At 39.0% G+C, this 24,201-nt stretch overlaps 1 protein-coding gene and 1 long non-coding RNA gene across 5 annotated transcripts in view; both read right to left on the bottom strand.

The window, feature by feature from the left end:
• Nucleotides 1–12,182: 12,182 nt before the first annotated feature.
• KLHL9 (kelch like family member 9) lies at nucleotides 12,183–14,702 on the bottom strand. The gene has a single exon (XM_086414287.1). The coding sequence runs from the start codon at nucleotides 14,148–14,150 to the stop codon at nucleotides 12,297–12,299; it is 1,854 nt and encodes a 617-aa protein (XP_086270413.1). The 5' UTR covers nucleotides 14,151–14,702; the 3' UTR covers nucleotides 12,183–12,296.
• Nucleotides 14,703–15,222: 520 nt separating this feature from the next.
• The window catches only part of LOC147366768 (uncharacterized), a 32,112-nt gene continuing 23,133 nt past the window's right edge, over nucleotides 15,223–24,201 (bottom strand). For all 4 annotated transcript variants that reach the window (XR_015169066.1, XR_015169069.1, XR_015169067.1 and 1 more), the window contains one exon: nucleotides 15,223–17,010. This is a non-coding gene — a long non-coding RNA (uncharacterized LOC147366768). The remainder of the gene's footprint in view (nucleotides 17,011–24,201) is intronic.

Here is a 24,201-nt window from a genome sequence, read left to right as displayed (position 1 = left end):
AGACAGGGAGGCCTGGCGTGCTGCGATTCATGGGGTCGCAAAGAGTCGGACACAACTGAGCAACTGGACTGAACTGAAACCTATCTAAGGAGGTAAAAGATCTGTACTCAGAAACTTATTAATAAGACACTGGTGAAAGAAACTGAAGACCCACAGATGGAAAGATGGTACCGTGTTCTTAGACTGGATGATTTAATACTGTTGGAATGACCAAACTATCCAAGGGAATCTACAATTCAGTGTGATTGCTATCAAAATACCAAGGGCATTTTTCAGACCTACAACAAATAATTTTAAAACTTGTATGAAAACAAAAGACCCCAAACAGCCAAAAAAATCTTGAGAAAGAAGAATGGAGTTAGAGGAATTATGTTCCCTGACTTCACAGTGTATTACAAACCTCCAGTAATCAAAATAGAATAGTACTGGCACAAAAACAAGACACATGGATCAATGGAAAAGTATTGAGAGCCCAGAAATAAACTGAAGTACTTACAGTCAATTAATCTGATAAAAGAGGCAAGAATATACATTAGCAAAAAGACAGTCTTTTCAATAAGCGGAGTGGGAAAAACTGGACAGCTATGCATAAAAAAACAAAATTAGAACATTCTCTAACATCATATACAAAAATAAACTCAAAGTGGATTAAAGACCTAAATGTATAAAGTTCCTAGAGGAAAACACTGGCAGAATACCCTTTGACATAAATTGTAGCAGTATTTTATCTGTCTCCTAAAACAAAGTAAATAAAAGGAAAAATAAACAAATGTGACCTAATAAAACTTAAAAGATGTAGCACAGCAAAGGAAACCATCAACAAAATGAAAAGATAACCTACTGATTGGTAGAAGATATTTACAAATGATATGGGGTTAATTCCTTAACCCCTTAAGGCCTATAAGGGGTTAATATCCAACATACATAAACAGTTCATAAAACTTGGCATCAAAAAACAGCCTGATTAAAAAATGGGCAGAACTGAACAGATATTTTTCCTAAATAGGAAATGCAGATGGCTAACAGGCACAAGAAAAGATATTCAACATTGCTAATCATCAGGGAAAAGGAAATCAAAGCCAAAATGAAATGTCACCTCAACCCTGTCAGAATGGCTATCATTAAAAAGAATACAAATAACAAATGTTGGTGAGGATGTGGAAAAAAATGGAATCCTTGTACACTGTTGGTGGGAATGTAAATGGGTACAGCCACAGGAAAAAACAGTATGGAGGTTTCTCAAAATACTACAAAATGCAAGAAACTACGAATAGAATTATCATATGACCCAGCATCACATATCCAGAAAAAACAAAAACATCAATTCAAAAAGATAATATATGCATCCCAATGTAGATAGCAGTTTTATGACTGACAAGATATGGAAACAACCTAAGTCCATCAAGGGTTGAATGGATAAAGATGTGATATCTATATATAATGGAATACTGCTCAGCCAATAAAAAGAATGAAAATGTTGCCATTTACAGCAACATGGATGGACTTGGATGGCATTATGCTAAGTGAAGTCAGACAGAGTGTATATCACTTACACGTGGAATCTAACAAACACAACAAACTAGAGAATATAACACAAAAAAAGCAGACTCACAGATACTGAAGACAAACTAGTGGTTACCAGTGGGGAGAGGGAAGGGGGAAGGGGTAATACAAGGGATAGGGGATTAAAGGATAGGTACAAACTATTATGTATAAAGAAGCCACAAGGACATACAATGCAGGGAATATGGGCAATATTTTATATAAATAAATGGAGTACACCAGATGGTGATTGCAGCCATGAAATTAAAAGACGCTTACTCCTTGGAAGGAAAGTTATGACCAACCTAGATAGCATATTCAAGGGCAGAGACATTACTTTGCCAACAAAGGTCCATCTAGTCAAGGCTATGGTTTTTCCAGTAGTCATGTATGGATGTGAGAGTTGGACTGTGAAGAAAGCTGAGTGCCAAAGAATTGATGCTTTTGAACTGTGGTGTTGGAGAAGACTCCTGAGAGTCCCTTGGACTGCAATGAGATCCAACCAGTCCATTCTGAAGGAGATGAGTCCTGGGATTTCTTTGGAGGGAATGATGCTAAAGCTGAAACTCCAATACTCCAATACTTCACCACCTCACGTGAAGACTTGACTAACTGGAAAAGACTCTGATGCTGAGAGGGATTGGGGGCAGGAGGAGAAGGGGACAACAGAGGATGAGATGGCTGGATGGCATCACCGACTCCATAGACGTGAGTTTGAGTGAACTCAGGGAGCTGGTGATGGACAGGGAGGCCTGGCGTGCTGCGATTCATGGGGTCGCAAATAGTCAGACACAACTGAGCGACTGAACTGAACCTTTAAAATTGTGAGTCACTATATAATTGTGTACACCTTATATAATAGCATGAACTATATTTCAATCGAAAAAAATTTTAATGAGACCATGGAGGGGGTGGGGAAATATGTATTCTCTGATTATCTGACCCTCTCTGTACACCAAGGTTACCATAGGGATTTCGTATTCATTTATTTAAGTATGACCTGAAGACTCTGAACTTTCATATACACTATAAAATCATCTGCCGAGTTCTGTCATTACTGTTTTTTAAAAAAGCCTACATATTCTGTCATCTATCTACATAAGGATTTAAAATTTCAACCAGTAGATGGCAGAATAACATCAAAACCCCCGGAAAATGGTTGTTCAAAACTGTTACCAAGAAAATAGAGGATCTTTTATTCTTTGCATTGATTGCTGAGGAAGGCTTTCTTATCTCTTCTTGCTATTCCTTGGAACTCTGCATTCAGATGCTTATATCTTTCCTTTTCTCCTTTGCTTTTCACTTCTCTTCTTTTCACAGCTATTTGTAAGGCCTCCTCAGACAGCCATTTTGCTTTTTTGCATTCCTTTTCCATGGGGATGGTCTTAATCCCTGTCTCCTATACAATGTCACAAACCTCCGTCCATAGTTCATCAGGCACTCTGTCTATCAGATCTAGTCCCTTAAATCTATTTCTTACTTCCACTGTATAATCATAAGGGATATGATTTAGGTCATACCTGAATGGTCTAGTGGTTTTCCCTACTTTCTTCAATTTAAGTCTGAATTTGGCAATAAGGAGTTCATGATCTGAGCCACAGTCAGCTCCTGGTCTTGTTTTTGTTGACTGTATAGAGATTCTCCCACCCCACTCGAGTACTCTTGCCTGGAAAATCCCATGGATGAGGAGCCTGGTAGGCTGCAGTCCATGAGGTCGCTAAGAGTCGGACATGACTGAGCGACTTCACTTTCAGTTTTTACTTTCATGCATTGGAGAAGGAAATGGCAACCCACTCCAGTGTTCTTGCCTGGAGAATCCCAGGGATGGGGGAGCCTGGTGGGCTGCCGTCTATGGAGTCGCACAGAGTTGGACACAACTGAAGTGACACAGCAGCAGTAGCAGCATAGAGGTTCTCCATCTTTGGCTGCAAAGAATATAATCAATCTGATTTCGGTGTTGACCATCTGGTGATGTCCATGTGTAGAGTCTTATCTTGTGTTGTTGGAAGAGGGTGTTTGCCATGACCAGTGCATTTTCTTGGCAAAACTCTATTAGTCTTTGCCCTGCTTCATTCCATATTCCAAGGCCAAATTTGCTTGTTACTCCGGGTGTTTGACTTCCTACTTTTGCATTCCAGTCCCCTATAATGAAAAGGACATCTTTTTTGGGTGTTAGTTCTAAAAGGTCTTGTAGGTCTTCATAGAACTGTTCAACTTCAGCTTCTTCAGTGTTACTGGTTGGGGCATAGACTTGGATTACTGTGAAATTTAATGATTTGCCTTGGAAATGAACAGAGATCATACTGTTGTTTTTGAGATTGCATCCAAGTACTGCATTTCAGACTCTTGTTGAAAAGGAAAGACAGAAGCATCTGAATGCAGAGTTCCAAATAGCAAGAAGAGGTAAGAAAGCCTTCTTCAGCGATCAATGCAAAGAGAGGAAAATAACAGAATGGGAAAGAGTAGAGATCTCTTCAAGAAAATTAGAGATACCAAGGGAACATTTCATGCAAAGATGGGCTTGATAAAGGACAGAAATGGTATGGAACTAACAGAAGCAGAAGATATTAAGAAGAGGTGGCAAGAATACACAGAAGAACTGGACAAAAAGGAGCTTCATGACACAGATAATCACGAGAGTGTGATCACTCACCTAGAGCCAGACATCCTGGAATGTGAAGTCAAGTGGGCCTTAGAAAGCATCACTACGAACAAAGCTAGTGGAGGTGATGGAATTCCAGTTGAGCTATTTCAAATCCTGAAAGATGACACTGTGAAAGTGCTGCACTCATTATGTCAGCAAATTTGGAAAACTCAGCAGTGGCCACAGAACTGGAAAAGGTCAGTTTTCATTCCAATCCCAAAGAAAGGCAATGCCAAAGAATGCTCAAACTACCGCTCAAATGCACTCATCTCACACGCTAGTAAAGTAATGCTCAAAATTCTCTAAGCCAGGCTTCAGCAATACATGAACTGTGAACTTCCAGATGTTCAAGCTGGTTTTAGAAAAGGCAGAGGAACCAGAGATCAAATTGCCAACATCCAGTGGATCATGGAAAAAGCAAAAGAGTTCCAGAAAAGCATCTATTTCAGCCTTATTGACTATGTCAAAGCCTTGGACTGTGTGGATCACAATAAACTGTGGAAAATTTTGAAAGAGATGGGAATACCAGGCCACCTGACCTGCCTCTTGAGAAACCTATATGCAGGTCAGGAAGCAACAGTTAGAACTGGACATGGAACAACAGACTGGTTCCAAATAGGAAAAGGAGGATGTCAAGGCTGTCTATTGTCACCGTGCTTATTTAACTTCTATGCAGAGTACATCATGAGAAACGCTGGGCTGGAAGAAGCACAAGCTGGAATCAAGATTGCCGGGAGAAATATCAATAACCTCAGATATGCAGATGACACCACCCTTATGGCAGAAAGTGAAAAGGAACTCAAAAGCCTCTTGATGAAAGTGAAAGAGGAGAGTGAAAAAGTTGGCTTAAAGCTCAACATTCAGAAAACGAAGATCATGGCATCTGGTCCCATCACTTCATGGGAAATAGATGGGGAAACAGTGGAAACAGTGTCAGACTTTATTTTTTTGGGCTCCAAAATCACTGCAGATGGTGACTGCAGCCATGAAATTAAAAGACACTTACTCCTTGGAAGAAAAGTTATGACCAATCTAGACATCATATTGAAAAGCAGAGACATTACTTTGCCAACAAAGGTCTGTCTAGTCAAGGCTATGGTTTTTCCTGTGGTCACGTATGGATGTGAGAGTTGGATTGTGAAGAAAGCTGAGCACCGAAGAATTGATGCTTTTGAGCTGTGGTGTTGGAGAAGACTCTTGAGAGTCCCTTGAACTGCAAGGAGATCCAACCAGTCCATTCTAAAGGAGATCAGCCCTTGGTATTCTTTGGAAGGAATGATGCTAAAGCTGAAACTCCAGTACTCTGGCCACCTCATGTGAAGAGCTGACTCATCGGAAGAGACCTGATACTGGGAGGGATTGGGGGCAGGAGGAGAAGGGGACAACAGAGGATTAGATGGCTGGATGGCATTACTGACTTGATGGATGTTGAGTCTGAGTGAACTCAGGGAATTGGTGATGGACAGGGAGGCCTGGTGTGTTGCAATTCACAGGGTCGCAAACAATCAGACACGACTGAGCAACTGAACTGACTGATCTATTATTAGTACATTTAAGGACCACAACATCAACAGTTCTGCAGTGTATGCAATCATCTTTAGTGAATATCTAAGTCTTTTTTAACCATCACTCCACCATTTAAATATATGCTTTAACGGCGAATACCAGCAACAGATATAATGTATCAAAATCAGGGAGGATAAACTCCAAAAAATTCATTTTTAAAAGTATTTATGGAAGGTCTGAGGGGGGTCACATTAGAAAGGAAATATCAATAATAATAGTATCATGCTGAGATTATCATTTGGGGGCTTATTTATTATTACTAATTTGGAAATACATTTAATGTTCAAAAGATATGAGAAAGTTGGAAGACAATCTTTTACTACTCGTGCCAAACTGCTTTCTAAACTATGCCAATTGATAATCAGTGATCGAGGAGAGTATTTTCTAATCCAACAGTGGAAAACAAAAAACACTCTTTTTCAGTATCTGATATGAAAACAAGGTGCCCCCCTCAATAAATTTTGGTATTTGTGATGCAAATATTATTCCCTCATTTTAAAGACTACCAGTTAATGCAAGATAGATATTTCAAAAACAAGACCAAGAATATCTGTCTTTAACAAAGGAATTCTAAATTCTAATTCTAGAGTTATCCCTGTTAAAATTACCTACAAGGCACAATGCCTTGTATTACACCTAAAATCTGCTGAAAGTATTAACCAGTGCTTTAAGTTATGAAACAAACAAAATAAAAACAAAATTCCATTCAAAAGAGCAATCTACATGCCAAAGACAACGTGAATAAAAGATCACTATAACTGAAGAAAAAGACCCCAGTGTGCCCATATTATAAATAAGATTCTACTACATGATTTTAAAAAGCATAAAAATTCAGTGAGAAAGTAAAGATTATTCAAAAAGTTGTTGTAAAACAACTGGATAACAACTTGGAAACAGAAAACTAGTGAAAAGCTAAAAAGCCATATCCATAACAATGACATCAAATACCAGGGTAATTACATCATCACATGATGAGGAAAATTATGCAAAGAAAGCATTAAAAAAATGAGGGAGAGGGTGGGAAGATTTGGGAGAATGGCACTGAAACACGTATAATATCATGTATGAAACGAGTTACCAGTCCAGGTTCCATGCATGATACTGGATGCTTGGGGCTGGTGCACTGGGACGACCCAGAGGGATGGTATGGGGAGGGAGGAGGGAGGAGGGTTCAGGATGGGGAACACATATATACCTGTGGTGGATTCATTTCGATATTTGGCAAAACTAATACCATTTTGTAAAGTTTAAAAATAAAATTTAAAAAATAAAATAAAAGTACTAGGAGATACTCCAAAAAAAAAAAAAAAATGACAAAGGAAAAACTAATTTCACTACAATATAAGAAATACCTTGTGTAAGACATATACTCAGAGAAAAAAGATGGGAATAAGATAATATTCTTAATATAAAAGAATTTTCAAAATTCATCTTCATTTCAACCAGAAAAGAGAAAAGCTATTTGAACAAGAAACAAGCAGTAAATGCTACCTGAGCACATTAAAAATAAGCACTGACAAAGCAACAAAATAAAGGACAAGGAATGTGACATGAGAACTATGGACAACAACTACAATATTATCACTAAAAGGTCAAAATACAAAAAAGACAGACATACTTGACTATTAAATTGAAGATGGCGATCAAAAGGTACAAATAAGTCCCAAGAGTATAATGTTCAGCATGGTGGCTATTAGTAATACTGTACTAAATATTTGAAAGTTGCTAAGAGCACAGATGATAAAAGTTCTCATTACAAGAAAAAAGTGTATAACTATGTGTGGTAATGGAAGTTAATTAGGCTTGTGATCATTTCATAATATATACTATAACCATCCTCTGCTAGCTGTGATGTTTTGGGCTTCCCTCATGGCTCAGATGATAGAGAATCTGCCTGTAATGCAGGAGACCTGGGTTCAATCCCTGGGTCCAGAAGATCCCCTAGAGAAGGAAATGGCTCCAGTGTTCTTGCCTGGAGAATTCCATGGATAGAGGAGGCTGGTGGGCCGAAGTCCAAGGGGTTGTAAAGAGTAGGAAATGGCTAAGAGACTAACACTTTCACTTTCATCGAATCATTATGTTGTATGCCTGAAACTAATATAATAAAATGCCAGTTATAACTGAATTTTAAAAATTGAACAGCCCTGTTCCCATAAAAATGACACTGAGGAGAAAAGTCGTTGTAGCTAATAGAACATTTAAAACAATAGAAAGGAATAAATAATTCACATATGAAAAAAAAATGCACAGGCTCAATAAACAAAAATTCACAGTTTTCAATAATTAAATATAAGTACAAACTGTAAATAATCAGAACTGCAAAGATTTCCTTTGAAATAGTCACTAAACACATTCTGGTGAAAACACATATTCACACACTCCTGGAAATATTTTTCAAAAGCGTAAAAGAGCCTACACTATTTCACTCAGATTTTACTTAGAATTTATCACAGGGTAATAGAGATGGAAAAAGTTTTATGAAAGAGTATTAAATCTTGCTTAATTTATGATAAAAAATTAGGGTTAGATATTTAAATATAACCCATAAGGAAATATATGAAAGCATATTCATGGATAAAATATGGTATAGATATTTAACACTTTCAAAGAAAAGAATCTGTGAAAATCATTAAGACAAAATTAAAGTAAAACATGATGTAGTACAAGGTCAATTAGTAATAACTATCCTAATGCTTCTCTGTATATGTTTTATGCTAATCACTTTATATTATTATCTCCTTATAATTCTAATATAGATACATTTAGTAACATGTACCATCCATCCCATGGACAAACTGGAAGATGAACCTTGAGAGGTTAACTTACCCTAAGGTCTTTCAGTTGAGCTGTGGACAGAATGTTGCTTTGATTTCTCAATAGTATGTTTTGGTAGTTTTGAGTGAAATTTTCTGAAGGTGTATATTTTATCTTTATAATCAGAACAAGATAATTTTAATTAGAAACCAGAAAAATTGGAACATGATTAAATATGTTTACTTTACAGGTAAAGTACAGAAATACTACTCTAGGCAAATGGGAAAAAAATTAGGTATGGGCATTAATCTGGTTTATAAATGCAATGTTTTTCTTAATGCACATGCATTTGATAATTAAGGAAAAAACATCTTATATACTACTTTCTAATACATATAGATTTTTTTAATATATTTAATTACATATAGATTTTAGAAAACTTGGAGAAAGCCATAATAATAGCAGTGTGTGTCTCTGGAAGTTGAACTGACTTCATCATCCAGATTTTAGCTTAAGGTTTGGCATATTTGCAATATATTTGACAAATGTCTGTAGAGTCCCTGCAATGCAGGCAGGAGACCCTGATTTGATTCCTGGATCGGGGAGATCTGCTGGAGAAGGGATAGGCTACCTACTCCAGTATTCCTGGGCTTACCTGGTGGCTCAGCTGGTAAGGAATCTACCCGCTATGTAGGAGACCTGGGTTTGACCCCTGGGTTGGGAAGATCGCCTGGAAAAGGGAACGGCTGGCTACCCACTCCAGTATTCTGGCCTGGATAAGTCCATGACCTGTAAGTCCATGAGGTTGCAAAGAGTCAGACACAACTGAGCAACTTTCACTTTGTACATAGGTAAATTCACAATATATCTTGTATTAACATGTTACCTTTGAATGTGGAATCATTGATAATTTATACCTTCTGGTCATTTTTATTTTCCTGTACTTACACTTACATAGGGCTTCCCTGGTGGCTCAGTGGTAAAGAATCCACCTACCAGTGCAGTAGACGTGAGTTTGATCCCTGGACTGGGAAGATCCTCTGGAGAAGGAAACGGCCACCCATTGCAGTATTCTTGCCTGGGAAATCCCACAGGTAGAGGAGCCTGGTGGGCTACAGTCCATAGGGTCGCAAAGAATCAAACACAACTTAGCGACTAAACAACTTACTGTAACAGACAAATTATTTTTATAATCAGAAGACTTAACAAAAGTCAACTTTTGACCCTATCAGAAAAACTAAAACAAGAAATTAAAATTTAACAAAATGTTTTATATGCTTACAGTTTTTATCCTCTTTGAAATATTTTTCTACAGTCTAAATTTTCTGTTTAAAAAACCAAAACTATCAGCTTGTTAAAACAGGTATCATCCCAATCATTTCAGTCACCTAAAATTTCCATATCTGTAAGGAAGGAATGCCAGATTTAATATATTTAATTAGCAAAGCACCAGTGAGTTGTTTTATAATTATCAAGAGACCTGTAAACTGCAGAAAATTATAAAGTAAAAGGATGAGAGGTGGGATGTGTGAGGCTGGAGGTAGGGGGTATAGGTGGAACAGTTAACTTACCTGGATAAATAATATTTAATTACAAAACAACAGGGTCAAATGTAATAGAAGGCAGAAACCTTTTCTCAACAAAGAAAAGAGAAAAGCTTATGCAGAACAGTACCATTTCAGCATGTCAGAATTAGCACCAAAAAAGTAATATATCAAAATGACATAAAAAATAAAGGAAACTTGGCAAAATTATACCCAAAAGGTCAAAATACAAAAGATGGACAAATTTGATCTCAAAAATTAACTGAATGCCCTGTCTTGTAAACTTCTAACAGACAGAGAAAAAAGTCAATGCAAGCAAATGCCAGTTAAATTATATTTATTATATAAAGAGATGCTATAACTTGATATGAAAAAGAAAGCAACTCCAATAGGTATTACAAGAGCAAAGGACATTAACATTTGATTATAAGAGGAACACAGCTACTGAAAAATGCAAATATTTAACCTAATTAGTAATTAAGGAAATAACTGAGATGCTCTTTCTTGCTTATTTGATGCACAAAGTTATTATAATTTCTACTTTTTCTACTTTCTAAATGTACTCAAATGTGCTATATTTAGTAATAAAAAATTGAGTCATTAAAAAAAATAGGAAGTATGAAATTTTCTGCCAATGCAGAAATCATTAAAGCATTAAAATGAAAAGGGCAGTGAGGCTCAGATCCCTTGAAGCCAATTCCTTTCGTTCTGGTTCCTGAGATGGTCAATAACAAGGTTGTTTCTGATTTACACTATGACAATCTCTTTACACTATGACAGGGATATAAATATATATGTAAATTTTTTCTTCAGGCAGGCAATTATTCCAGGGAAGTACCTCTTCAGATTCTTCAGAATCACTCACTTCAGAGGACTCATATGATTCCATTTCTGGTAAGGTCCCATTAAGGTCTCCCCTTGTCGTTCTCAACCAGTAGGGATGCCTCTGGTATTGAAGAGGCTGAAGATATACTTTAGTACTGCCTGCAAGACAACAGTGTCCTAGGCTTTCTATGGCTGGCTTCTTAGGGAATCTGAAGTTGGTCCTGTCCTTCAGACATAGCCAAAAGGACATTTTCTGATGTGATGCCAAAAGTACATCTTCCACTTGCTCAGATCACAGCCTCAAGACTGATCACACAAAGCTCAGGATGCACATGGGCTGGAGCAGCACCACAGCAACCACCTCAAATCAATCAAATAGTTATGTCAGAATGACTAAGTTGAGAGACTGAACTTAAAAACCTACAGCTTTGTTGAGCATGCTTTTGTCTTTTTCATACGTTTTACTGAACACAAAGGTGAAAAGTAGCAGAGCCTAAATTTACTGAGCAAAAGCAATTCTCTGAGACTTGAACTCTGCTAAATAATCTGTATAAAGGCAACTCTACAGAAGACAACATACAAGCAGGAAAAGTTAAGTTTCATCTATAGTAACAATTCAGTCAAATGACATATTTGGTTGTTATTAATAATTTAATGTTTAAGTCCTTATCTACATCACTGCAGTAAGACTACATAGACATTTATTCTCTAGTAGTGAATTCCCATTTGAACAGAAATAGCTGCTACGTAGAAGAGTTTAAATTTACAATTTTACTATAGCTGAAGTGCCAATCAATTTAAAAATTACATATGTATATGCATGTATATACATATGTATGTGTGTGGTAATGTATTTTCTCTCTTCCTCTCCCCAGAAAGAGATATGAAACCCTGACTTGGGGTTATACTATTTTTTGAGTTAATATTCCTCCAGTCTGCCAAAGAATTGTCACATATTCTGAATGTACCCACACAATTTGGTGAGTCAGCAGCTATGTCACAAACCATGAAAAGAGGGAAGCAGCTAATAAGGCTTGGTGACCTTTTTTGTTTATTATTTTAGGTTATAGCAGGCATCCTCCCTTTGATGTTTTGTAGTCAAAGATGAAAACTTTCAACTTTGAAGCATAATGAACATAATTATACATTTACTTCAATCACCTACACTTTGCCTTACACAACACCACAAAAAGATATCTATCATTTTTCTGCTTTTTACATTTGTTAAAGTAGCTATGTTGAATACATACATTTGCAGAATACATTTGTTAACCATTTGATAAACATACTAAGCCAAACAATACAAATAACATCAATTACCTTTTTAATCTAATAACTGTACCAATCATTGTAAGAAGATACAACTGAAGGGGAATTACGGGATCATCCTTGATGCACTGCAAAGGTTTTACACCTTGGTCCTAAGAATGATCTGAAGGTGCTGAAAGAGGTGATTCTCTGGAAGGTGACCCAGGATTTTCTTCAGGTGGAAAAACTGTGAGAGTACAAGCTCGAATGCCACCAAGTGACTCTGGAAGGTCAAAAACTTTGTGCCACTCATCCTTTTCTGGGTCATATTTCTGGACAATTTCTACCATACAACGATTATTCCAAGAATATCCACCTACAACATAGATTTTATTTTCAAAGACAGCAACTCCAACATCACTTTGACCTCTTAACATGGCAGCAATTGGTGTCCACTGGTCAAGGGTTGGCGAATAGTATTCACAGCTTAGAACATCATCATAATCACTTGTTCCTCTGAAGTGATTGCCACCAATGACATAGAGCTTGTCTCCAACTGTACACATGCAATGCAGACCTCTGACTGTAGTCATTGGAGCCTTCTGTGTCCATTTGTCTGTATCAGGGTCAAAACACATGAGCTCATTTTGGAAAGTGTCATGAGTAATTCCTCCTGAAATATACATTAAGCCTCCATACACTGTTCCAGCATGGCCATAGTGGGGTTCACTCATTTTCGCAACATAGCTCCACTCATTCATTCTTGGATTGTAACATTCTACAGTGGCCAGCTCACCAGCTGCACTTCGCCCACCAACAGCATACAAATGTCCTTTGAGGGCGCTCAAGTGAAAAAACGTGCGCTTTTCATTTAATGATGCAACCTGCATCCATTTATTATATCGAGGATCAAATCTGAAAACTGTATCAACAGCAGTTTTTCCTTTTGTATCATAATTACTTTGACCACCAACTACATAAAGAAAGTTTCCAATGACAGCAATGCCGTGCTGATAACGAGGAGCATCCATGGGGGCTAAAGATCTCCACTCTTGAGCCCTCTCATCATACATCCGTAATTCTTTACTGACAACCAGCTGCTGCCTCAAAACGCCTCCTAAGGTAACCAAGTGTGTCGAATCAGATCGAATGGCGGTTCTATCTGACTGCATCACTGGCTGCATATACGGCATCATTTGGTAATTGCTAGCTTCCAAAAGCAAATTCACACACGTATTGTCTGTTCTCATAAAATCTACTGTCTGCACATAATTGATGAGATCCTGTGGTGTCATCAGTGGAAATCGAATATTCTTCATTAATTTTGCAGCATAATCCATCCGAGGATCTTCCAACCTTAGCCAGCGACAGGCAGCCTTAAAGAGCTCAAGTTCAGTACAGTGCTTAAGGCTATTGCTAGAAAGCACAAAGGCAAGCCGTTCAAAAGGGAGTTTTAGAAACTCTCCAGTGCTCAGTAAGGCAGGAAAATTCTTCAGAATGAAATTATTGACATATTTATCTACTTCTATAAGATTGTAGGTGTTAGCAATCCGTCCAACTTCAACACAGTTATCTAAAGAGACTCCTGAAATAAGAAACACTTTACAGAAGTCTAAAACAGGCAAGATTTGCAAAAAGCTGGCAGCTTCAAGAGTGTCCTGAAGATTGTCCATATTAAGAGAAAGCTTTGCAGTATAAATAAAATCAATAATTTTCTTCAGACCAACTTTGTTCACCCCGTGAAGCTTAATGCACATTAAATCCTGTTCTTTCATTCCACCTGTGAACATAGCCTTGAAGTAATCACTAGCGGACGCCATCATAGCTCTATGAACAGGGAAGATTTCATCTCCATCACCTGGTACCAGAGTCACATCACAAAGCAATCCTTCTATTCTAAGTTGATCAAAACCTTGCAATACCACCGAACTGTGAGTATTGCTGGTAAAAAAACGTGTGGTTCCTGCCTTGCAAGGCTGTAAATGGGCGGAGACGCCCATTTCACCGTTACCAAGAGACACTTTCATGTGAACGCCTTCCTCTTGCACAAAGATGTATGCCGGACAAAGACGTTACGACTGGAAAGCTTTAAAGGGAACGAGGATGTCCCAAGAGCAAGAGAGTTCGCTTTCCTTATCAAGGGCAAACTGTCACTGCAGCACGCCTCAGAACACAACAGTCCCACATTGAAAATTGTTCTGCAGCTGGCCCCAGAGGGCTGTGGACCTCAAATCTGACTACTGTGTAGATGATTCATCACCTGAGGCAGTTAAGTGACCCAGTTCACTTGGTCCGGCCTGCGCTGCTCTTCTTCCCGCAGTTCTGCTCCGGGCCAAGGGGGAGGTGCCGCCACGTCCTGCGGCCCGGCGTCTCGCTCGACGGCGAGGGCCGGCACCTCAGAGAGCGGCCCGCCGCGCCCTCCGCCGCCCTTTGAGCGTCGCCGCGGCTACCGGCCCGTCCTGGAGCAAGGACCTGGAACACGAGCCTGGGCCTGGAACACGGGCCGAAGCCCCAACGCCGAGTCGGTCCTTCCGGAAAGGCCTCGTCCCAGGATCCCCCGGGCTGGGAGCGGCCGTGGCAGCTACTGCGGCTGCGCAGCCGCCAGACCTCGCCAGTAGGCGGGCATGTGGGGGATGGGAGGATGTGGGCGGTGCCTCGAGCAGGCGGGGTTTGGGTCCGGCAGGGTTGTGCTGGGTGGGCCAGCGGGGTGTCTTCGGGGTACTTTGTATGTGGTATTATTAAATAGGAATGGGTGCGCGGATGTTATTTTTAATATAAATCTTTCACTGCAGCTGAGCTGTTCCTCTAAATGAATACTTCGAGATTTACATTTCTTGGCTTCTCCCTTTTGGATAACTGAAATGCAGCTTTTCTGGAAGCTGAAACCTGGCAGAAGGCTTCCTTAGGGGGAAGATGCTTTTAGTTTTCCTCTTATAAAAAAAACTTTGTTAATTCTTATCCCACACTGGGAATGTTCTGGCAGGTCAGCGGTTGGGACTCGGCATTTTCACTGCTGTGGCCAGGGTTCAAACCCTGGCTGCAGAACCAAGATCCCTCAAACTCCTCAACCAAAAAAAAAAAAACAAACAAACAAAAAAATCCTATCCCACACAATTTAATAGACAGTTCATTTATAACTCTGGGTACATATTTTCAAATTTTAATCATTTAAAACAGGTCATTTGCTTCTCTTAAAATACCAAATTATGACCATGCTATGTCAATAGTATAGGCTGAATTATTCCCATGCAGCAGAATTCTATCAGTAAATTTTTCGTGCTTTTGTTTTCCACTCACAAGTTTTTAAATGGATAGACAATTGTCATTTGTTCCTGAATATATACTTCCTTGTTCTCCAGTGTTACAGACTCTGAGCACAAAACTTCCCGTTTTGGGATAAATCCTAACGTTAGAATGCTGCTTGAAGACATACAAAGTTTTTTTTCCAAAATACTGTCACCAGAGATGTTTTGAAAAACGACAGATTGGCACTTTCCATTGGCACTTGCCATCTACCTCTACAAGGATTAAATAAACCACTCCTGCTGTTGTAGCTGCTGGCCTTCAACACCACCTGATGGGTATTCAGAGTGGATATCCAAAGGAGGCACTCGTGCTCTGGAAAAACTGGCAGAACAGGTCTTCAGATAGATATTTTCAGGAGCAGATTTTAGGAGCACAATTCTTGCATCTCCTCATATCTAGAAAAGCACTAAATTCCTTCATGGTGATACCTGTTCCCTCGTGACTAGCAAAATCTTCTGCAAAAACACGTGCTTGATTGCATATACTTCTCTCTTCACCAAAATCACATATATACCAACCTTCCCTCTACCTCTTTGGAGCAGCTTCCCAGAGTATTTGAAATGCTATCTCCAGGGCTATAGTCCTCATTTTGCCCCCGATAAAACTTAACTCGCAACTCTTTTTAAGTACTTTTTTTAAGTCGACACTTTGAGTGTATATGTATCCCGCTACTGATATTTCCCTTAATGGTTATTTTAAAAATTTACATTTTAAAAAATTCAAATATAGTTGATTAACTTATATTTTAAAAATTACTGCTGCTAAGTTGCTTCAGTTGTGTCCGACTCTGTGCGACCCCATAGACGGCACCCCACCAGGCTTCTGAGTCCCTGGGATTCTCCAGGCAAGAACACTGAAGTGGGTTGCCATTTCCTTCTCCAATGCATGAAAGTGAAAAGTGAAAGTGAAGTCGCTCAGTTGTGTCTGACCCTTAGCAACCCCATGGACTGCAGCCCACCAGGCTCCTCCGTCCATGGGATTTTCCAGGCAAGAGTACTGGAGTGGGGTGCCATTGCCTTCTCCATAAAAATTACTAGTCAATTTAACTTTGGGTATATGAATAAATGTATACTTTGACAACTGCTTCCAACATTTTCCACAGTTTGAAGTTATTACTGTTTTTTACATCCTTCTAGTTTCTTTATGTATAAGCTAACTGATGAAAATATAGATATATTCTTTTATTACACTCTCCCTTGTTTTTATATAGAAGATAACATACTATACTCACTGTTCTGCACCTATCTTTTTTAACCTGGAGATCTTAGTCATTTATAGAGAACTTCTTTATCTTTTTAAATAGCTGTATTGTTTCCTACTGAATGGATGAGTCCTACATTATTTGATTAGTCCCCTAAAGATGGACATTCAGCTGGTTCCAATGGTCTTCTGTTGTTATTGGCAGATGGCAGCAAGGTCCAAAAGGCTCAGGTCACTGCTATGTTCCATCAAAGGCTTCAGCAAATCTTCAAACTGTTCAGCAGAAGAGGTTGGCTGGAATGAGACCAGCATGGAGGAATTCTTCACTGGGAAAATTCCAGAATGGTTGTGAAAAAGCACTTCCAAGGAAACAGTTTCTCTCTGGAAAAGAAAGAACAGAGCTGCAATACCTGGGAAGTTGTCAGAGCAAGAAATCATGAAATCCTTCTCTTTATTATCAAGCTTGCAAGAGAGTCTAAGAGCTGAGGAATTAGAGGTATGCTCTTAAACAATTACTATGGATGGATACAACTCATCATACCCCCACATGTTAGTAATTTCAAAAGCCTCTTTCTTTCTGCCTTCATCATAAAATTAATCGGTTAAATTTGTCAAAACATTTATTGGTAGTATTAAACAACTATAAGTAAAAGCATTTAGTTCATAGCAGGCACCAGACAATTGCAGATAATCTTACTAATGTACTTATATACTTAAATATCTATTTTACTATATCTCTTATATTTCAGTATTTTTGTTTTGTGCTAATTACACAAGTGTTCATCTTTTTATTTTAAAATTATTTATTATTTAAAGTTTTACTTTCAAATCTTTTTGCATTTGTTTCTCTTAAATTAATGTTAAGACTGATTTCACAAACTAAAGGGTGGAATTGCAGTTTCATTCATTCATTTCATTAAAGTTATGTATCTAAATCACAGGTTTTATGCCTTTGAAGGATTAAAAGGTGAGGATGAAGGAAAAAAATGAAGTGCCAGCCGTCTTGGAACTTCCTTTTTTGCTAGAAGGAAACATAAAAGTATTAATCAATTTGTTAATTCATTTCAACTACATTATATACAACACCATAGGCAAAAGAAAAAGCTCCTGTGACCAGAAACTGGAGGATGCAGTTTCAAGAATCTAAGACTTGACGCTGGATGTACAGTTGTAGAACTTAGCAGAGTGCTATGGCCAGAGAAGGCAATGGCAACCCACTCCAGTGTTCTTGCCTGGAGAATCCCAGGGACGGCGGAGCCTGGTGGGCTGCCATCTGTGGGGTCGCACAGAGTCGGACACAGCTGAAGCGACTTAGCAGCAGCAGCATGGCTAGAAGTGGTAACCTGGGAATTGGCTTATCCTGGTTCCAGAAAGCCCAGAAAGGAATGAGGACTTTTAGGAATAGAGTAGCGAAGAGGAGGACCAAAAACTGAAGCTTAGAAACCTTCATGTTTTAATGTAGTGAAGAGAAAGAAAAAGGAGCCTGAAAAGAACCCCGGAATGGAATGCAACACAACAGGATGACAACCTGGAGACAAATGGTGATGAGAGAATGTTTCAGGAAGAAATACATTTAAAACATGGTATCTTATATTAAGGGAAAATGAGGGCTGGTTTGGCAGAGTTAATTCTGCAGAATCCAGACTGGAGTATACCAACTAAGTTTAAATAGGAGAAAAAGGTTTTGGAGACAGAATAAATAGAAACCTCTTCTGAGATTTATCTGTGAACAGAGGAAGAGAACTAGGGTAGCACCAGGAGAATAAAAATGTATGTTTCTATTATTTGATATAATTAAAAAAAAGTTTTACAAACATTTTTAGGGATAGAGTTCAAGAAATATATGTGGTAGCACAAACCACATAATATTTTTAAAAAAACTGCTTATATAAACAGGCTAAAATATTAAGCATCATTGTTAAACCATTTGTAAAGACTAGTGGGCCAGAATGCCTTTTCATATGCTCTGTTTGCTATTTTTAGTTCTTTTATTTGTATTTCATTTTAAAACATTAACTAGTTGTATACTGTCCTTGTGAATTATGTTTTTGTGTTGTTTGTTAGATGCTCAGTCATGTCTGACTCTCTTTGTAACTACACGGACTACAGCCCACCAGGCTCCTCTGTCCATGGAATTTTCCAGGAAAGAATACTGGAGTGGGTTGCCTTTTCCTTCTCTAGTGGATCTTCCCAACCCAGAGATTGAACCCAGGTCTCTGGAATTAAGGGAGGATTCTTTACCATCTAAGCCACTAGGGAATTATGTTTTTACATATCCTTAATTCTTAAAAGTACATATAAAACTTTTATGCAGATGGTAACTATATTCCTATGGTGCAAACATTTGTCAACTTTATCTTTACAAACACCAGCTCATTTTCTTTATATTTTCTTCTAATGCCAGAATACTGAATGTGTAGAACCAATCCAGGCCCATTTTCATTCTTCTATGGATCTTATGAATTATCAATTCTCTTTATGTTTTAAATCTTTCACATTTATTTTTATAGTACATTAGGATTTTTTTTTCATCTATGAGATGAGAATATAAACTGATTTGTAGACACAAATTACCAGGCATTTATATTGTAACCATTTATTGAAACTTTTTTTCTTCCATATTAACATCTAAGATATTACTTTCAAACTTAATTACTACAGATTATATAACAATTTCTGAGATTTTGGTTTTTTTTTTTTTTTTTTTTCCTATACCATGCAGCACGTGGAATCTTAGTTCCTGGACCAGGGATTGAACCCCAGGCCACAGCAGTGAAAGCACAGAGTTGTAACCACTGGAGTGCCAGGGAACTCCCCAGAGATTTATTTTCTCTATTACTCTGATCACTTAACTTTCCTGTTACTGTGTTTATACCATTGCTGCTTTATAATACAGTTCATTTTCTGGTAAAGCTATATATATATAAGAATTTTTTCTCTTATCTGTACTTTGATATTTTTGCTGATCTTTCTTAATTAACTTTGGAATTGTTCTACAGAGGTCAGCATTGGCTTTATAAAATCAGGAAATTTTGTGGACTCAAAAATAATCATACTGCAGTAGATATAAAATTCTGAGGATATTCTTTCATTAGATGGAAAAATGAAACTGGATCAGAGAATTTCTCTTCCCCAAAAATCTAAGGTAAAGAAAAAATAGATTAAAATCATATCACAAAAAATAGACTAAAATCATCAGAAAGTAAAAATGTAGCCACCAAAAAGAGAAGCCCAGGGAAAAAGAAAAAGAATATTTCTGCAAGTAAAAAAAAAAAAAATTTAAAAACCCACAGAAATCCAACATATTGTTTAAAGAATCTAACTCACTATCTGAGTTTCTGCATGAAACCTTATTCTGCTTGGAGGCAACTCAATTTCTTTGAGTCTCAGTTTTCTCAACTGGAATGAAAAATATTTGTAAAGCTGATGTAAGTACATTTTAAAGCTCTTAGAAAGCCCCTTTCTTGGAGTTAACAAGTGGTAACTCTTTTCTTCATTTTCTCCATATAAACCTATATGAGAATATTTTATGTCTTTTTTGATAAACTGGTTTGAAACTGTTCCATTTCATTTTTGACAGCTGACTGACAAAGTCAGCTGAATTGGTAAGAACCTTGAAGAGAGAAAAATAGATATGGTCATGTACACACTGCTATATTTAAAATGGATAACCAAGAAGGACCTACTGTATAGCACATGGAACTCTGTTCAATGTTATGTGATAGCCTAGATGGGAGGGCAGTTTTGAGGGCGAATGGATACACGTTTATGTATGGCTGAGTCCTTTCGTTGCTCTTCTGAAACTCACAACACTGTTAATCAGCTATACTCCAATATAATATAAAAAGCTTTTTAAAAAAATAGATATGATCATATCAAAGACATATTTGATTTGTATTCAGTCAGCACAATGGCTTAAACCAATATCCGAAATTGAGAAGGGAATCTCCTAGGCTGGAATGGGAAAAAACCCTGTGTTCTTTTGCTGATTCTGGAGCCTGGTCCACTTCTCTTGGCACGTCTGCCTGCTTTTCTGGATCAATTCCTTTGCTTCCATATCGCAGGACTTTCCTTCTCCTTCAGGGCTGAAATCCCCAGGGGGCCCTCAGCTTTCACTCCCTTTACTTTCACTGCCCTTACCTATTTGCACAGTCACTTCCTGTTCTGTTGTGATTTCCAGCTTTAAAGTTTTCTCAGGTGGACACAAATAGAAAGTTAAAGTTGCATGATATTTTCAGATTTTGTGAACACACGTAAGAGAAATCTTCCTTCTTTATGTTGAATACTTTCGAAAACATGAGGGCCCACAGAGTTCAAAGGAAGCAGAAAGCAGAGTCCAATAACTGAGGGGTCTACAAAGGTCTCCCAGGAAAAGAAGTCCCACCCCAGCCATGGGTGACAGGGCCAGAGAACAAGTCTGTGGAGGGCAGGCTTCTGGTCTGTGTCAATGTGCTCCTTTTAGGTAATTTTTGTCCAGAGCTCATCAGAGGTTCCTTCGTGGCAGGAACTGACCCTATTATAGGAAGCATCTTGCCATAGTCTTTGTTACAAAGAGAACGAGTCTTTAGCTTCAGGCATGGCTCCTTTGACCTAGGAGCAGGTAAGAGAAAAAGGAGCCAAAATACGGTTCTTTCCTCCAACCTGCTGGGCAGACCCAGGGCTTCTGATTAATGATCTGATCCACATACTGTCTGGTCTTCCCTGGAGGCTCAGATGGTACAGAATCCGCCTGCAATGCGGGAGACCTGAATTTGATCCCTGGGTTGGGAAGATTCCCTAGAGAAGAGAATGGCTAACCACTCCAGTATTCTGGTCTGGAGAATTCCATGGACAGAGGAGCCTGGCAGGCTACAGTCCATGGGGTCTAAAAGAGTCAGACACAACTGAGTGACTTTCACTTTCCACATACCGTCTGACAGTGGGAGGTGGATAGGCCCTGAAAATCTCAGGGTAAAAACCATAACGGGCTTCCCTGGTGGTCCAGTAGTAAAGACTCTGCCTGCCAGTGCTGGGGACATGGGTTTGACCCTGGTCCGGGAAGATTTCACCTGCCATCAGGCAACTAAGCCTGTATGCCCCAACTACTGAGCCTTCACTCCACGACCACAGAAAGCCCGCATGCAGCAACAAAGACCCAGCACAGCCAAACATTATAAATAATAAACAAACAAATATTTTAAAACTACAACAGTATTTTGAGTATAACTTCATGTTTGAGGGTGCATTCAATTTCTTTATTAATGGTAATTCCCAGTTTCACACTCATTTTTTATAATAGATCTTTTATCTTTATAATTAGAAAAATATGCCCATCATAACTTTGCATAAGGATTGCAGTAGCCCTTTGTATCCCTGACACAATAGTAAAAGGTTGCAGTCTGCTCCATGCCAGCCTCAAAATCCTTTTTATCACTGGATGCCACAATACTCAAGGATCGTTTTTACCTCACCGCTTGCCTTTTACTTTCAACCCACAGAGTATGAAAAGACACTGGAACCTATGCCTCACTTTGTCTTTCAACACCACCTCCTCACTTGACCTACACTCCCCAAGTCCCTCTTTTCTTACTCCATTACCCATGTTTCAAAGACTAACTCCATGGACAAGGTTGCAAAGCTCCTTGGAAGAAATCATCAAGCAGATGGCTGCTGCTGTTTAGTCACTCAGTCATGTCCGACTCTTGTGATGCCATGGACAGTGGCCCACCAGGCTCCTCTGTCCATGGGATTTTCCAGGCAAGAATACTGGAGTGTGTTGCCATTTGCTTCTGGGGAAGAAATTCAGTCCCCAGTGTGGATAGCTTTTTCCCTGGGCCCTCCACTGGGACAAAGGGAAACCAGAGGACCATGAGAGGGGCCCACTCTAATTCTTCTCCTGGGCTTTCATAATTAGTCCTTTGGACTGGGAAGAACAGCAAACAGGACAAGAATCTATGATCAACTCAGAAGTGAGAAGACCCAGGAGACTCTTAGAAGGAGAGTATTAAAGAGGGGGTGTGGGAAAATGGGTCCTTCTACATTACAGATTAGATCATTTTGCCCAGGACAGGGAATTAGCAGAGATCCCTGCAAGCAAGTTGCCCCAGTTCCTGTAACAGACTCCATGAAAGAGTAACTTTAAAAGCCAGATGAAGTGTGTGTGTCAGATGCTTCATCCACAAGAAACTGGGAAGGTACAGGAAGATCCACAGCACAAATCCGTAGGGACATCAGCCTCTGTTGGGAGCCTAAACCTAGTAGAAATCAGAGCAGTTTTTATGGATAAAGGGGGTTGTGACACTCAGAAGGACAAGTCAGATATTGGCCAGATCCTAGAGAGGAAACTGTGGCTTATGCATGAATTAAGGAAAGAAAAGACAACCCATCCATGGAAGAACTCAAGGACCAACAGAGTCCAAAGATAGAAATTCCTGGACTTCCCTGATGGTCCAGTGGTTAAAAGTCTGCTTGTTAATGCAGGGGACACAGGTTCGATATCTGGTCCAGGAAGACCCCACATGCCTCAGAGCAACTAAGCCCATTAGCCACAACTACTGAAGCCTGTGTACCCTAGACCCCATGCTCCCCAACAGGAGAAGCCACTGCAGCGAGAAGCCTGTGTACTGCAATTAGAGAACAGCCCCCACTTGCCACAACTAGAGAAAGCCCACACGCAGCAACAAAGACCTAGCAGCCAAAAATAAAATAATTAACTAATTAAAAAAAAGAAATTCGTATAATGGCAGGACCCCTCCTCCCCCAAGGAAAGGTAAGGGCCGAGTGTCACATCCTGCAGCCTCCCTGTGAGGGCCCGAGTGCACCGGGCATCCACGTCCTTTGTTCTATCCAAACTTCACTACATATTTTCCAAGAGGTACATACCTCTACCTCTGCTGCCTAAAACTTCATATCTCTAAGAAGCTGGATTTTTCTTATACTGAAGGTAAACTTATGAACGGTTTTTGCCTTTTGGCCAATTCCCTGAATACTGGTTATATTTAACCTTAAATACACTTGCTACATGCTGGCTGTCTTCTGCCAACCTGGAATGTTTCAAGCACAATCCAAAAAAAAGGAGGAAAACTGCCACAAAAATTTAATAGTGTTCTCATAGAAAGACTATGCTAGCCAGCAAGCTTCCATGCTAGGCAAGGAAAAGACAAGTGATCTTAGATTAGACTGCTGGAGAGACAGTTAAACATTGTAAGACCATAAATTGAATCATTTACACCTTTTACATGTATTTCTGTTATATACTTTTCAAAAAATTCTGTTTAATAAGTTACAATGTGTCCCATTGTAGCCACTTAAGGTAGTACCAGTAGTTTCTATACTATCTGTCAGGTGAAGAGGTGAGCAGCTTCCACCAACCTGACTGGCTTTAATTAATTCCATAGTGAAGAGATAGTCACTCAGTTGTGTCTGACTCTTTATGACCCCATGGACTGTAGCCCTCCAGGCTCCTCTTTCCATGGGATTCTCTAGGCAAGAATACTGGAGTGGGTAGCCATTCCCTGCTCCGGGGATCTTCCCGAACCAGAGGTCAAACCCTGGTCCCCTGCACCACAGGAGAATTCTTTACTCCTGAGTCAG

This window comes from Bos grunniens, chromosome 8 (assembly GCF_055505025.1).
Source record: "Bos grunniens cultivar Pamir isolate PY7600 chromosome 8, Bosgru_T2T1.0, whole genome shotgun sequence".
Lineage (NCBI taxonomy): Eukaryota > Metazoa > Chordata > Mammalia > Artiodactyla > Bovidae > Bos > Bos grunniens.
Note: the sequence above shows the minus strand (reverse complement) of the source record. Positions and strands in the feature narration are given on the sequence as shown.

Excerpts from the sequence above, each read along its gene's own strand:
- KLHL9 (XM_086414287.1), bottom strand. The coding sequence starts at position 14,150 with ATGAAAGTGTCTCTTGGTAACGGTGAAATGGGCGTCTCCGCCCATTTA.